This window comes from Dromaius novaehollandiae, chromosome 3 (genome assembly GCF_036370855.1).
Source record: "Dromaius novaehollandiae isolate bDroNov1 chromosome 3, bDroNov1.hap1, whole genome shotgun sequence".
Classification (NCBI taxonomy): domain Eukaryota; kingdom Metazoa; phylum Chordata; class Aves; order Casuariiformes; family Dromaiidae; genus Dromaius; species Dromaius novaehollandiae.
Genome location: NC_088100.1, coordinates 3,546,187 through 3,560,779, shown reverse-complemented (window position 1 = coordinate 3,560,779; position 14,593 = coordinate 3,546,187). Strand labels below are relative to the sequence as shown.

At 52.7% G+C, this 14,593-nt stretch overlaps 1 protein-coding gene across 1 annotated transcript; it reads right to left on the bottom strand.

The window, feature by feature from the left end:
• Positions 1-264: 264 nt before the first annotated feature.
• On the bottom strand, positions 265-13,998 carry CTSB (cathepsin B). Its single transcript, XM_026113498.2, has 10 exons — positions 13,894-13,998; positions 7,448-7,601; positions 6,821-6,906; positions 5,877-5,991; positions 5,222-5,340; positions 4,422-4,507; positions 3,762-3,908; positions 2,680-2,796; positions 1,804-1,932; positions 265-1,684 (listed from the first exon to the last, which is right to left on the bottom strand). The coding sequence occupies exons 2-10, from the start codon at positions 7,571-7,573 to the stop codon at positions 1,587-1,589; spliced, it is 1,023 nt and encodes a 340-aa protein (XP_025969283.2). The 5' UTR covers positions 7,574-7,601; positions 13,894-13,998; the 3' UTR covers positions 265-1,586.
• Positions 13,999-14,593: the final 595 nt, after the last annotated feature.

Sequence of the window (14,593 nt, the reverse complement as noted above, 5' to 3'; positions counted from 1 at the left end):
CTGTCACCACTATGGTGAGAGGACAGGGCTGGGACAAGCTGTACTTGCATGAAGACAGAAGGGTCTCACCTAGCTTCCAAGACAGCCAAGAAGCAGGAGACCAGTCTGAGGCAGGTTTTTAGACTCTATGAAGTAAATGCTGATGGCATCAGCTCTGCCATCACCACAGAGATGATCACCCTACCTTTACAAGCAACCCAAGGCATCACAAACAGCCACTTGATTTTCATTTTCCCATATTCCCAAGGGCCAGAACACAAGACATCAGAGAAATCCTTTATTGGCACAGTTGTTCCATTCATATACACCAGAGCTCTGGCTCACTTGTCCAAGCAAGCAGAGGTAAGGGGCTATTTATACAGTACAAGGGAGGGCCTGCTTCACTCATTTCAGGCTTGTTGCAATGTACCTTGTGCTTAAAAAGAAAATAAAAGCTATTTTGCTGTATTAGTGTTGGTAAATCACATGATTCCTCCTACACAGCTATTAAACCTCCCCCCAGTAACAAAAATAAGTTTTTTCTTTCTTAATGTCTGTGGCTCAAAAAAAAGCTTTAGTTGTGTGCAAGGCACCAAGATGCCTCTAAGCTTCTGCACATGCTCCCTAAGCTAGATTTACAGAGCATCCCTCTTCTCTGCTCACAGTTCAGTATCTGCAGTCCCAGAGCACCCCACCACCCTCCCTTCAGCTGCAGCATCCTTCCAAAGGCATGACCCAAAGCACACCAAGCTGCACAGGCCACTCCGCCTTGGACAAGCATAGTGGGTTTGCCCTTCCCAGCCTGCACCACAGTACTGCTGGACACTTGATCAGGGGCTCTGGGAGGTCTGGCTAGGCCCTTCCCTAACATCAATAACCCCAGGCTACAGCAGTGAAAACAAACAGCTGAGAAACAAGTGGTTTAAAAAGCAGCCGAATGGAGCAGAACAAGTAATTCACAAAGGACTTGTGGGGCTGGAGCTGAATAAAGCCCCTCCTGCCTGTCACATCAAGAAAGTCGGTGTTTGTCATTAACAGGTCTAAGTTTAGCCAATTCAACAAGGCACAAGCTCTCTAACATGCCCTGCTTGCTTTGGGCACTGAACAGGCAGACCCCTCCAGCCAGGGGTGCACAAATCACACCTGAAAGTGGCCTGGGTTTCCTGACAGGTTTGGTCTCCACTGCCCTACCAAGTCCCTACTCTCAGCACAAAGCTGCTGCTCCCTGCCCTCCCAATATCTGCTATATTGGGCTGGACGCCTGCAAGAGATTCAAGCTAACCAAACACTGTGGCACAAGATGCCAGCGACGCCCACAGCAGTCCTCGGAGCAGGGAATGCCCCACCAACCCCATACACAGCAGGAGCAGGGGGCTTGCAGAGAGCAGCTCACATGCCAGTACAGGACCTGCTGCCTCCAGCTCCACCATACAATTAAAAAAACAAAACCAAAAAAAAAAAAAAAAAAAAAGATAAAAGCTTTAATAAAGTAACCTCAACTATAGTCTCTTAGAGTGGGGGCTCTGCACCCAGTCTATCAGTTAAAAGCATCAGGGACTCAGGATTATTTGTGATTTGATCAATTCAGCAGCAGTGCAAGAGGAACCTTACATCTTCTTCCAGTACTGCATCGTACTAGGGATGCCAGCCACAACCTCTGACTCGATGCCACAGTGGTCCTCTCCTCGGAGGATTTTGAAGAAGCCTGGAAGCACATGAAGGGCAAGTTAGGTCTCCTCATTGCAGTTAGGGCCACACTAAGGCTCAAAGAACCAGGGCCCCCTCAGACAAGCCACCTGAAGGTGGTAACCTCCAGTGCCTCACCATTATCACCCCAGTCAGTATTCCAGGAGTTTGCAGCCAGCCAGTAAGCAGTGCCATTTTCAGTCCCCCAGCCAAGGATCCGGATTGCGTGGCCTCCAACCTGCTCCCCAGACACATGCTGGTACACCCCTGCAAGACAACACACCAGCTCACCAACAGCCCCCTGTCCTTCCGTGTACACCACCAGCTTTAAGACACTTGACATCAAAACCCAAAGAGACCAGCTGAGATGTGGGTTTTGGTTAAGCTCCCAATTTGAGTGCATTTAACTTGAGCAATGAAGCTTTTGGCAGAAGGACAACTGCAAGAGCCTTCTTGCACCTCCCTTACCCAATGCAGACATGCCCTCAAGGCACAAGCAGTGAGGGAAGGACTAATGCCCTGGCAGCTTGTCATACCACACACCCAGAGACACCCACTAAGAGGTCCAAGGGCAGCACATCCCAAGCAGTTCAGAACTGGGGTCCAAGCCAGAAGAACCATCTTCCAGGATTTTACCAAAAAACCCAGTAGTTGTTCTCCACTGCAATTTTAGGGGGTCCCTGTTGGGGCTTGCCCCCAAGCACCTATTCCCCTTGCTAACACCTCTTGTGTTCATTGTTTTTCATCTCCCATGTTCTTGCACTGCACATGTAACAGCCCAGTATTGAAGTCTGTACATGAGGTCTTCTTCCGGACTGAGGCAGAGTGGAGCAACAAGGCTACACAAGACAGGCCCAATGGACAAAGGCCACACTTCCCTAGGCCCACAGAAGGACCTTAGGCTCACACCTGAATATTTTGGGCAACCAGGCTACGCCAAACCTCCTCAGGAAAAATGCATCAGGTAGCAGGGCTTCCAAGTCCCTGGATGATGCACCAGCACACATCACTCACCGGACTTGTACATGAGGAAGTCCTCGTAGACGATAAAGGCTCCTTCCACTGGGCCATTCTTGTAGATCTCGGCCATGATCTCCTTCTCGCTGTGAGGGACACCATAGGATGTGATGCCTAGGGAGGAAGAGGAAGTCTTTCTGTCAGCATGACATTGTCAGGCCACCCAGATTTTGGGACAGCTACACTGTCACTGCTTAATGTGACTGTGGAAGAAGGCTTCTCCAGTTAAGGATCAAACACGACTGCTCAAGATGCAAGGCAGGGAAAGTCTGCTCATCCCTTTTCCAGAAGGAAGGATTGAACATAAGAGTCCTATTCTGTACCAAAGATCTATTCCAGATCCCTTTGGCAGGAAGGGAAGTTCTTGTCTGGCCTTATCTCCAAAACAGAAACTCACCAGCACTACTCAGATGTCTTCTCCTGGGTTGTGTTGCTTAAATGGGAGGTGAAGGCCCAAGCTTCCACTCTATGAATTCAAAAAGCCTCTCCATGCACTGAGGTTTCCTCTGCCCTTCCCACTCTGCCTTCACCACCAGACCAAGTCAGAGCAAACAGTACACACCCAGGCCTTCAGGCAAACCAAGTCATCTCCAACAAGCAGCCAGATTACCCTACATTTATAGTCCCAGCAACCACCAAGGGGGAAAGGAGGCAAAAGGCTTTGAGGTCAGACTCACAGGGCTCAGCACCATGCTCCTTTGTACATTTTGTACATTGAGTGACCTCTCCTCAGCTGCAATGCTACAGCTATGAGGTCTCACACAGCTGGGAGCCTCAGCAGGGAGTGATGGCAAATGCTTAGCTCCCAAGTCTGGCTGCTCAGGCAGAACACCAAAGCTTGAACCAAGCTCTGGCAGCATCAAAAGGGTTTCCCTTGTCAACAAATACAAAATATGCACCAGCCCAGCTCATGCTGGCTTCAGAAACACTGGTCCTGAGGTAGTGGGCAGGACACAGAAAACAGCCACCATAAAACAGCTTGGTAAGAGGCCTGTCCCTGACAATTCTGAACTGCTGGGACCAGCTCTGGAGCTCCCATGCATCAGGAACAAGGCTCTAGCAGAAGCCACCTCCCTTACCGTAGTGCTTATCCTCCTTGTATGAAGGTGAGTAGCCGGGTTCACAGCGTCGCTCACACCTGGGCGTTTCCCCACCTTCACCCGTGCATGGTGGCCGGGAGCCGTTGACATGGTGCTCGCAAGGAGGGATGGAGTAGGGACGGCAGCCTGTTGAGAGCAGGGGTGTGAAGTGGCTGCCCCCAAGCCCACCCTGCCACCCACCACCCCCAACAGCCATGCTAGAGCCGGGACCAGACTGTGCTGGTAATGGGTTTCCCTTCAGACTGCTTTCCACCAGCTCAGTCTCGACAATGCCATGGAAGAAATGGAAACAAACAGCTTGTGGCCATGCCACAAGGAGACAGAGGTTGCTGTTTTGAGGGAGAAACACAGCAGGAGCACTCCTTCCCTCATCCACAGTGCATTAAATGGGCCAAAAGAAAAAAATTCACGTGTTTGTAGGTCTGTGACTACTGTGCTCCATTCCTGGATAGGTCTACTGTGATTAGGTGCTGCCTGGGGTTCCTTGTCCCAAAGGGGTCCCCACGGCTCCTCCTGATGACAGGAGCAGCTATGAGGATGCAGACCTGCACCCAGAAGAAGGGCAAACGGTGCAGCTGAGCCTGTAACCCTGCAGAGATGCTCCTCTTTCCTGTCACAAGGGTACATGCCAGGACTTACCTACATGGGAGTCATAGAGACCACCAGACACAAGGCCCCTCTCTGTCCAGTACCTCCACGCACCAGCGGGATATCCACCATTGCACCTGCAGAAAAGGGACAGCTGTCTCTCTCAGGCCTGCTCAGGGCCTTCCTTTTGGGGGATGATGAAGAAATGGAGGCAGCTTGAGATGGCTAAAGGGAAGCTTTCTCCAGGCAGGTTCTTAAGTCTGTCTCCCCCTTGCCCAGGATTTCTAGGCCTTGACACAGGCAGGCCTGAATCTCCAGGCAGGAAGAAGCTAAGAGCATCCTCGCCTCCAAATCCCAAAGCAGTGGTGCCTTTTCTAGGAGTGTCCTCACCAGGTCCTTGGTCAGCCGTTGTCCTCAGGAACAGCAGAAACCAAACAACCTGGAGCCTCAACTCCCAGCCCTGCTCCCTGATGGGAGAACATTTGCACCTGAAAATCAAGACTTTGGGGGCTACTAGAAGATCCCTCCTTTGGTTTAGGCAGCCACCAATTGTGAGCCTGGGAGCATGGGAAAGCATCTGTGTGCTTGCCCTCCCTAAACCAGCCATCATCATCCAGCTGCTGCTGGAGGCAGGATATGGCCCAGTCAGACCTTTAGGCTGTACAGTCACCTTTATGTTCCCATCTAATTCCAGCATCTACAGCATTAGCCACTGGTTGAACTTCCTGCTGATTAGGGAGTTAGAAACACAGGAAAAGGAAGACAGGGCTGAAACAGTACCAAAATCTTCAGTTTGTGTCCTCTCTCCTTCCACCCCCCTTTTAAGTGCGTAAGTATCAGTAGTAGCTCACCCCATGCCACACTCAAAGCCGCAACATGACAACAAGTCCTCTGCCGAGACCTCCACGTTCACCTTGGCATTCGTATGAACACAGATTCTGTCTGAAATGGCTTCTACAGCACCAAATGCCTGTGGACAGCCCCAAAAAACAAGCAAAGAGCATCACATGCTGGTCATGGGAAAGAAAAAGCTTCTGGCCCATGGTCCGCAGTTGCTCACTGACAGGAAGGGAAGTGAGTTGTGTGCACCAGAGTCTGGCCAGGAGAAACCCACACGTGAGAAGCTCAGACGCTGCATCCAACCCCCATCGTTCATGCCCCAAGGCTTTGAAGGTCATTGCTGGAGCAGAACAGGCACTCCCTTCTGCACAGAAGCATGTCACATTAAGCAGTCAGGTCCAAGCCATGGTGGACAGAAGGATTACAAACTCACGGACCCGCAAGGAAACTGGTACAGACAGCAAAGCAGTGCCAGGGCCAATAGCTGCTACCTCCCTGCACTGGAGGAAGTCTCACTTCCTCCACAGACTCTGGGTAGGTTCCAGGAGGAGAAATACAACCTAGCAGTCTACACAGTTCAGTAGCAAACTCAGCAGCACACTTTTGACCAGCATACTCTGTATAGACAGAGCCATAACTACACACCAGTAGACAAAATACTCTTACCCAGCAAGAGCCACAGGAGCCCTGGTCTCTTATCTCATTGATGGTTGGGCAGTTGGGCCACTGCTTCCGTGAGTCAAAGTTATCTGGCAAGTCCATATCTGCAGCAAAATCTACCCTGTAAGCAAGAAGAGGAAAGTCTTATTATAGGAACACCAGTGTAACAGGACTGGGTGCACAGGCCTCTCCAACCTCCACTGAAGGTGACCAAGACAACAAGTGCTCCTGGGCAGCCAGAACACTTATTTGCTCATTGAAGGAGAATAAATACTTCTGAAGTCCTCAGACCAGGTCAGCAACTCCAGTGTTTTCCAGTTCAAGGACTGAGTTAGATGATTGCTCCAGCATCCTGCAGGACACAGGGTGGAAGTTCACCACATGTGTGTTCCTGTGCTCAGCTCTGTACAGGATGCACACTGGGTACCAAGGAGCAAGCTGTGGACACTGCACCCCCAAACAGCTGGCTCTCTGGGGGTTAGGGCACACTCCTGACACAGGAGACTGGGTCAAGCCCCTCTGCAGGATTTGGCTCAACCCTGGCCCCTCTGTTTCTGCCACCAGCCTGGTTGCTACCACAACAGAGGAAGAGGGCCTACCCAGGGGGGACAGTTTCTGAGAAGACTGAACTCAGAGCTTTTTTGAAGCCCCAAGCTCTTCTGTGAGGTGGGATTTACCTTGCCTGCTCTCTGGCTCTCCCTAGGCCTCAGCTCTGGCACAGGTGTGCATGGGGAGCTCTGGCAGCTTGCAAGAACAAGGATGTTGCACCCCCTTCACATAAAAGGCTTTTTGCAAATTGAGCATCCAGTCCCAGAGCACCCCACACAGCAGCACTCAGGGGAACCCTGCTCAGAGCCTGTTGGGAAGGGCCCTCACTCACCCCAGACTCACACAGGAGCATCCACACAAGCTTTTGCAGGGCCATCATCATCCCTCCTTTGACTACTCACCTGACAGGGAGCTTGGGCCCGCCCAGGAACGTGCCACAGAGCTTCTTCACATAACTCATATCAGTGTTGTGGAAGTTGTGCCCTGCCTGGGAAGAGACAGGGTGACTGAACACTACTCTCCATAGCTACTGAGTGCAGTCCACAGCCAGAGTGACCAGCCTGGGGCTCCAGATCTCCCTCAAACCCAGCCTGTGTCTGATACTTGCTTTTAAAACCCAGGGGCCAAGAGCCAAGCTGCCTATGGTGACAGGACAACACAGCCTGTTCCAGAAGCAGGGCAGTGTGGCCAATAAGCTGAAGTCAACTCTAGGCTTCAGCCACAGCAGCCTGGCCAAGCCAGGTTTGGCCAGGTCACCAATACACTTTTATCCTTGCTGCTTCCAGTCTCCTGGAGAGTTTGCACTCCTCTCAGCATTGCTCCTAGTCTACAAATTCATCAGTGCTCTGCTAAGGCAGAGGTATGCAGTTACTGTCACTGCAGGAATCCCTGATGGCAACTCATTGGAGAGGCCAGCTGGGACCCAAGGCTGGTTGGGTGCAAGCACTGTGATGAGACTCAGATCACAGCTGTTGAGTCCTATGGAGAGATGGTCCCACAATCCATCCAAAAAGCCCCCCTGTACTCACCTTCCAGGTGGTGTTGAGCTTGTTTATGTGGTTAACCAAGTCACTGGAGAGGGGAGGGTAGTGAGGAATGCTCCGGGCATTGGCAAAGGCCACCAGGACACACAGGACAGACACAGACTGCCACATCTTGGCTCTTCAGAACAGGTCCCTTCACCTGCAACACGATTTGGTTATCATTTGCCTGAACACCCAACGGAAGCCATCCTGATCCAGGGTCAGACCGCTCTGCTGCAAGCAGGATCTGGCAGGGCTTGGGAGGAACAGCCAGCAGCTGTTGATCAGCAACACACAGGAAGACAGAACACGTGCCTACATAAAGTCCCTCCCAATCCTGATTTACCCAGATCAGGAGCAATGCAAGACTGTGCTAATAACTCCCTTCCTGCAGCTCAGAAATCAGACAGGGCAATACTGTTTGGTTGACCGCTGTAGGATTAGTAGCAGCAGGAAAACTGCTTTTGAAGCAGATCCAGGCTTTCAGCTTGGAGGGCATTACAACTCTGTTTACTTCCACAAAACAGAAGAGCTAAGGACTAAGGAGGAGTAAATGATCTCCTCCCATATCAGACCCCAGCAGAGCTGCAGCCCCCACATGCTCGCTTAGCCCACCATCCTTGTACAGGACTTTTTCCTTTGAAGGCATCCCTCACCTCCAAATCACATTTCTGGACTTTACAGCCTCATTTTGGCCAGTCCACCACCCTCAGGACCCTAATCACAGTCACAACCCCTGAGAAAAGGGATTCCTGCCCACACGTAGGGAGTCCAAGCACTACAGGAGCTGCCTGTCACTACAGCCTATGCTCCCCTCCCACGTGGGGCTGCTCCACGAGGGAGACTTGAATCTGCATCCCTTGGCACAGGGTGCCAGGAAAGTCCCAGGCCAGGGAACGGGGACATGGGGGGAAATCCAGGAGCATGGCAAGAGTCAGCCACAGGCCTCCTCCCACGTGGAAGCACAAGCACCACTGGGGTATCCTCCTCCACCAAAATCTCCCAGCTCACTGTAGCAAAGCTCAATCAGCCCCAAACAAGCTTCCAGTCTGGCTGGCAACCCAAAACCTCAGATAGTCAGCAGAGCCCCGAACAGCAGAGATACTTAAGGCTTAATTCCTACTCATCTCAGTGAGTTAAACATGTAATCACCTCCAAGAGGCTAGGCTTAAGCCCTTCTGGGCAAATATGCCTAAGCAGCTGGACAAATAGCTACTGCCAGCAGCTCTGCGGTCTCGCAGCAAAGCTTTCTGAACAGCCAGGTTCAAGCAGAGGACGGACAGACACACACACATTTCCATGCAGGCTGCCTCCACCCACTCACAGCCAAGTTTAGCCTTCCCAGAGAAGAAAGCTCAGCAGGAGTGTCCTACTTTCTGCCAGCTACAAGCCCAGGCAGTTGCAGCTAACCATATAAAAGGGCTTTTTTTTTCCTCCCCCCCGCCACCATTTATTTTCATGTGGCCTCTCTGTGCTTTCCACAGGAGGCTTGGCTCAAAAGCCAGTCGAGTTTCAGAAACTCTCAGTCCCTCCTACCGCCAAATCTCACTTCTTTGTAGAGGTTTTACATACATTTACTTGCTTAGAGGTTTCTCAAAGAGAAAGGACTTGGTGATACTGCCAGAGGACAGGTCTCCAAACCCTTTTCTTGCCACACTTTCCTGCTTAGCCAGCAAAAAGGAGGTTACATCCAGAGAAACAGAACACACATTTATAAAGCTAGCGCAGTTTTTGATTAGTGCCCCTTAAACACAGCTATAGGAAGCCTATAGGTGACCAGCCCAAGCTGAAGTGGTGCAAGCATCTTCTCTACCCCTTCCTCAGGATCCCTGCCACCTCCCTGGGCTGAACCACCACACACAGGCTTTGCTGCACGGAGAATGGGTCCGCACTCTGTCACAGGCACTGCCAGTAAGTCCCCAGCAGCCAGTTAGTGAAGGGACATGGCCTATCATGGGTCTATTTGGCCTCCACTGGAGAGGAGGCACCTCATTTCTGTTAAGTGAGTCTAAAGAAAGGCCCTGCCTGCTCCATTGAAGAGTCACAACACCCAAAATGAAGACAACACACTGGAAAGCCACAGGCTGATCTTCCTATATCTATACACAGCTTGTAAAGCCAGAACAAACTGAGCTAGCCACAGCTGAGCTGGGTCCAGAGCATTTAACCACCCCCCCCCCCCTTTCTATTCCCCCCAGGCCTCAGGTGCCTGGTATAACACCAGAGTCTGGTCAAAGCCTGCTGCACCCACAAGATGTGCAATGCCGCCGCCCCCCCCCCCATCTTTATATCATCACAGGGTGTTTGGTCTCTGAGCAAGGTCACTCAGGTGGTGCAACTGCCTGGGCACACTCAGGAGAAGGCATCAGGCCATGTCTCCTTGCAAGGCTCCTGGTGAGCAGCCAGCAGAGACAAGCCTCCACTGACACAGAGAGCATAGCTCAGCTCTAAGGCTAAAAACTTCCTCTACAGTCTTTAAAAACCCTCTATCCTTCCAGCAGTAACATTTCTATTTTCCATAGCGCAGAAGGGAGGCACTTTTGATGCCAGAAGCCACTTGATACAGGTTTGTTTTCAGCCAGATGCTTGTGAATTTGATGACATTCCAAAAACCTACATTCTGCAAAGCCTCCTGTGTCGATAAGGCTGCTTGCCCAGGGCTCCTGACAGACAGCCTCAGAAGGGCTCACATGCTCGGGTTACAAGATCACAGCGGCTGTCAACTGTGAGCTGCGGTCAACCTGAGACTGAGATGAAAAGGGATCTCTTCCTTGCAATGCAGTCTCCCCTCTGACAGGCATCTGCATTTTAAGCAGGCTGCCTGCTGCATTGCATTTACCCCAGAGTGACTCACAACCAACAAACCCAGCAGGAGAAAGTGGCCACATCTCCCACTGCAACCCATTAGCTGGGAGCCGGTCAGTTGTTTTAGTAGAAAGTCTCCAGCCAAGTCTCCTCTGGGCTCTGTGCCAGAAGTTTTGGAGGGGCTGGGACTCAAAGCTAGAATCAGTTGTCAGGTTGCCGCTGGATTACATGGAATATCCCAAGATCCAAGCAGAGAAGGAAGGGGAAACCCTTCAATCTCATGTGATTTGTTCCTCCCTACTACGTCACAGCTGAAGCAAGTACTCTGCGCATAGCAAATCTTTATATAGAGCAAGAGCAGGCACAGGACTTGTGGGATGAATTCCTGCAGACAACTGCAAGATGTTGAGTCACATGCACCTGGCTAGCCAGATACAGGCCGGTCAAGAGGCAGCTTAAAGGCATGTGAGAGGCAAAGCAGAAGTAACAGCAAGGCTGCTGGCTTGTGACCATTCCCTCTCCCCACAGACAAGGCTGGGTAAGATACTTCACGTGGCAGCTTTATCTTGCAAGTATTTCCCCACCATCATTATCTCTTCCACACACACTGTTGCTCTGCAGGCAGTTAGCACCTCATCTCCTTCCTCCCTAAAGCTTCACAGAAAATTCAAATACCACTAAAGGAGCCCAAAGAGCAGCACCAAAACCAAGCCTGGGTAGAGACACTGCAATGTGGGCAGCTAAAGCTCTTGATTCCAGCAGTGGCAGGTTTCAGAGACTCCTATTGCTAAATCCCCTTGTCCCCTGCCCCACTGGCTCCATCCTATGTCCTACCAAGCACAGGACATAGAGCCTTCTTCAGGTACAGGCTCAGCCCTCCAGCTCTGCTCCCCTTTGAGGAGCCAAGTGGATTCAGGAACCAACTGCTGCAACACTTGCCTACACACCAGGACAGGCTATCTACATGCACAAGACCCCAAAGCTCAAAAGGCAGCCAGTGCACACACACACAGCACTGGCAGAGGTTGTCTTCACAGGCCAAACCCCACCAGGGCCTCTTCTCTCGGCAAAAGAAGGTAGCTGAGCAGGCAAAAGACACTTGGCTGTTTGACTTCTTCAGACACAGTAACTTCATCTCAGCAACCCCTCCGGATCCCAGGGAGATGTTTGGGGCTTGCAGTCAGCCTCCAAGAGCTGCTTCATCTCCTCTTAGGCTGTGGACCTGGGAGCAAGCCCCCTGCCAAGGGCTTTGGGACTTCAGTGCACTCTCAAAGAGAGAACAAAAATCATCTCCAGCAGCTACCCACGACCGAGCTCACACCTGACTGAGGGCAGGGCCCATGCAACTTGGCCTTCTAACAGTTGGCTACTCATTAAGCAGAACTTTGGCCATATGAGCACAGTCCTGCTGCAGCTGACCAGGGAGAAGCGTCCCAGAGGCAGCGCAGAGGCTGAACACGCTCCACTGCAAGCCGTTAAGAGCAGCTCCAGCACGCGAGGGAGGAGAGCACCCGCGGCGAGATGGCAGTGGCTCATGCTGCACCACCCACACACAGTCCCTCTGCACCTCCTGCTGCTGTCTGCAATCATGCAAGCAGAGGGAGGGAGGTAAGGAGGCAACTTGCTGCCCAGGTCCCTCACCACACCTGGGAGGTTTTGAAGCTAGATACAGCTCCCTGCCTGCTTTCCCAGACACAGAACCACAAATACTCAGATCACATTAAACCAGATAGAAGAGCAAGTCTGAGGGTCATGTAACCTTCTCCCACACTGTGGAAGCAACCAAAGGAGACACACCTTTACCTCCAGATTGCAACAGGGGACCCTGAGCAACTCCCTTGCAGTTCGCAGCAGCCCTAGCTGCAGAGGCCCACCAGAAGGCTCTTCTGCACATTGCCCAGAGATCTAAGAGCACAGACCCCATTTAACTAGGGATATCTCTCTCCACTCCTCTCCCATGCTCCTTTGGGAGTCAGATGGGTAGAAGACAGGCTATTCAAAGCACAGCTTGTATGACCCAGTTTAGGCACATTAGGCCACAAGATAAGTCATACTCAGAAGCACTTCTCAGCTGCTTCACAGCACCTGGGCCAAACCCCTCCAGGCACAGACAGAGGCACCCACCCACTCTTTACACATCTGAGGAAGATAAAAGCTGTCTCACTGTCACAGCTCTAGTACACCATCCCTCCAAGGGTAGAGGTACTCCACAAAACTCAAGTCATGTGGTCTCCTCTAGCAGCAGCCCTCTTCCCAAGATGAGCTTTGTCCTTTGTTTGGGCCAGCACCACCCTGGCTGCCAGTTTGTGCATGACTCTAAGCCACAATAAAGCAATCCTGCTTAGCTTGAGGCACTGCCAGTTCAGCTTGATGGCCCACATGCATGCAATAAACCTATGGCCAGGTGACTTCACTAGTCATGACTATCAAAGCTCAAAGCATTGTCCCATCCCCCCCCCCTTTTTTTTTTTTTAAATATGCATGACCCACTCTTTCCCACCTCCATTCTGTTTTAGGAAAGCCAACCCATTAACACAGGCTATATAATCAACAACAGCAAAAAAACTCAAGAACAAAAACAAACAAAAACCCCCCATGACTGCATCTTGAGACAAGTTGCTATAGTCATCTATACCACTTGCCTTAACTTGCCAGAAAATGAAATTTCCAAATTCCTCCCTACTGGAGCTGCACTGGTTTTTCTTCTTTGGAGAAGAACTTCTTAGAGACCGATCCACAAACCAGAGTCTTACACAAGACCTCAGCTGCCGTAACAGACACCATAATAGCAATACACTAATTCACTGCCCTCATCAACACTCTCCACTTTGACCTGGAGAGAAACATAATAAGGAAGTGCTCTTTGCTGCATCAGGGCAATCCTTAGAGTACGATAGATGGACCACTGCACAGCAGACAGGATCGAAACAGCTTTCCTCCAGGGCCATCTCCAAGCCAGAGCTGCGGTGCCAGGAGCTGCGTGCATCACAGGATGTTCCCAGCAGCACTTCAGCGGGTGCCAACCCGACCTCTGCAGCGTCAGCTGACGAGCAGGCCTGTTTTGTTGCAGTCTTCATTATGAAAACAAGATTTCCTCCCTCCTCCCCCTCCAGGAAGACTAGCTGCTTCTCAAAGACGCACAGCAGGTTAAGGGAGTCTCCCCTGCAAGGAAACATCACGCGGAGCCCAAAGCACACCGCAGCATCCCTCTGGGGCCTGCGACGGCTGAAGAACAAGATGCACCCGATAGCCAGAACAGACGCTGCCCCGACGGCTCCCCCGCTCGCAGCCTCGCTGCAAGGAGCCCCCCGACGGCAGAGGCCTCCCGGCAGCTTGCGCTGCCCCTCGCGGAGGCATCGAAGCGGGGGAAGGGAGCAGGAAAGGCCCCTTCCAGTAGCCATGGGGGGGGGGCTGCCCCGACGGGCTTGCCCCGACCCCCCCGCAGCCTCCAGGGCCCGGCGAGCGCAACGCACGGCTCCGGCAAAGCAAAGCGGGGAAGGCCCCGGCCGCTTCTGCGGGCGGCAGGGCCCGAGGTGTGCGTGTGCCCCCCCCGCCCAAACACACAACTAAATACACACACAAAAACACACGCACACCCCGGGCTTTGCAGCGCGGCGACCCCGCACGCCCCCGCGGACCGCCCTTACCTGCCCCCGCTGCAGCGCCCGCGCCCCGCCGCGCTCCTTATGCGCCGCTGCGGAGCCGCTCCGGCCCCCCCCGACCCGCCCCGGCGCCGCGGACCCGCCCCGCGGTGACTCACCGCCCCGAGCTGCTTCTGCCGCCGCGGAGGGGGCAGCTCCCAGCCGCTGAGTCATCCCGGCTCCGTCCCGCCCCCGTCCCGCCTCCATCCCACCGCCCTGCGTCTCCATGCTAACTGCATCCCATCTCCGTCCCAGCTTCATGCCACCAGCATCTCGCCTCCATCCTGCCTGCATCCTGCCTGCTCCCCCCCTGCATCCCACCTTCATCCTGCTTCCATCCCGCCTGCGTCCTAACTGCATCCCTCTTCCATCCCACCTCCGTTTTGCTTGCGTCCCGCTGCCATCCCACCTCCATCCTGACTGCATCACATGTCCACCCTGCCTCCATCCTTCTTGCATCCTGCCTGCTTATCATCTGCATCCCACCTCCATCCCACCTTCATCCTGTTTCCATCCCACCTCTTTCCCACCTCCATCCTAACTGCATCCCACCCGCATCCCACCAACATCCTCTCTCCATCCCTCCTCCATCCTGTCCAAGTCCTTTCTCTATCCCACCTTCACCCTACTAGCATGCCCCAGCATCTGCCTCCATCCCTCCTCCATCTTGCTAGCATCCTCTGAGCTTTTAGGCTGGAAAATCCAG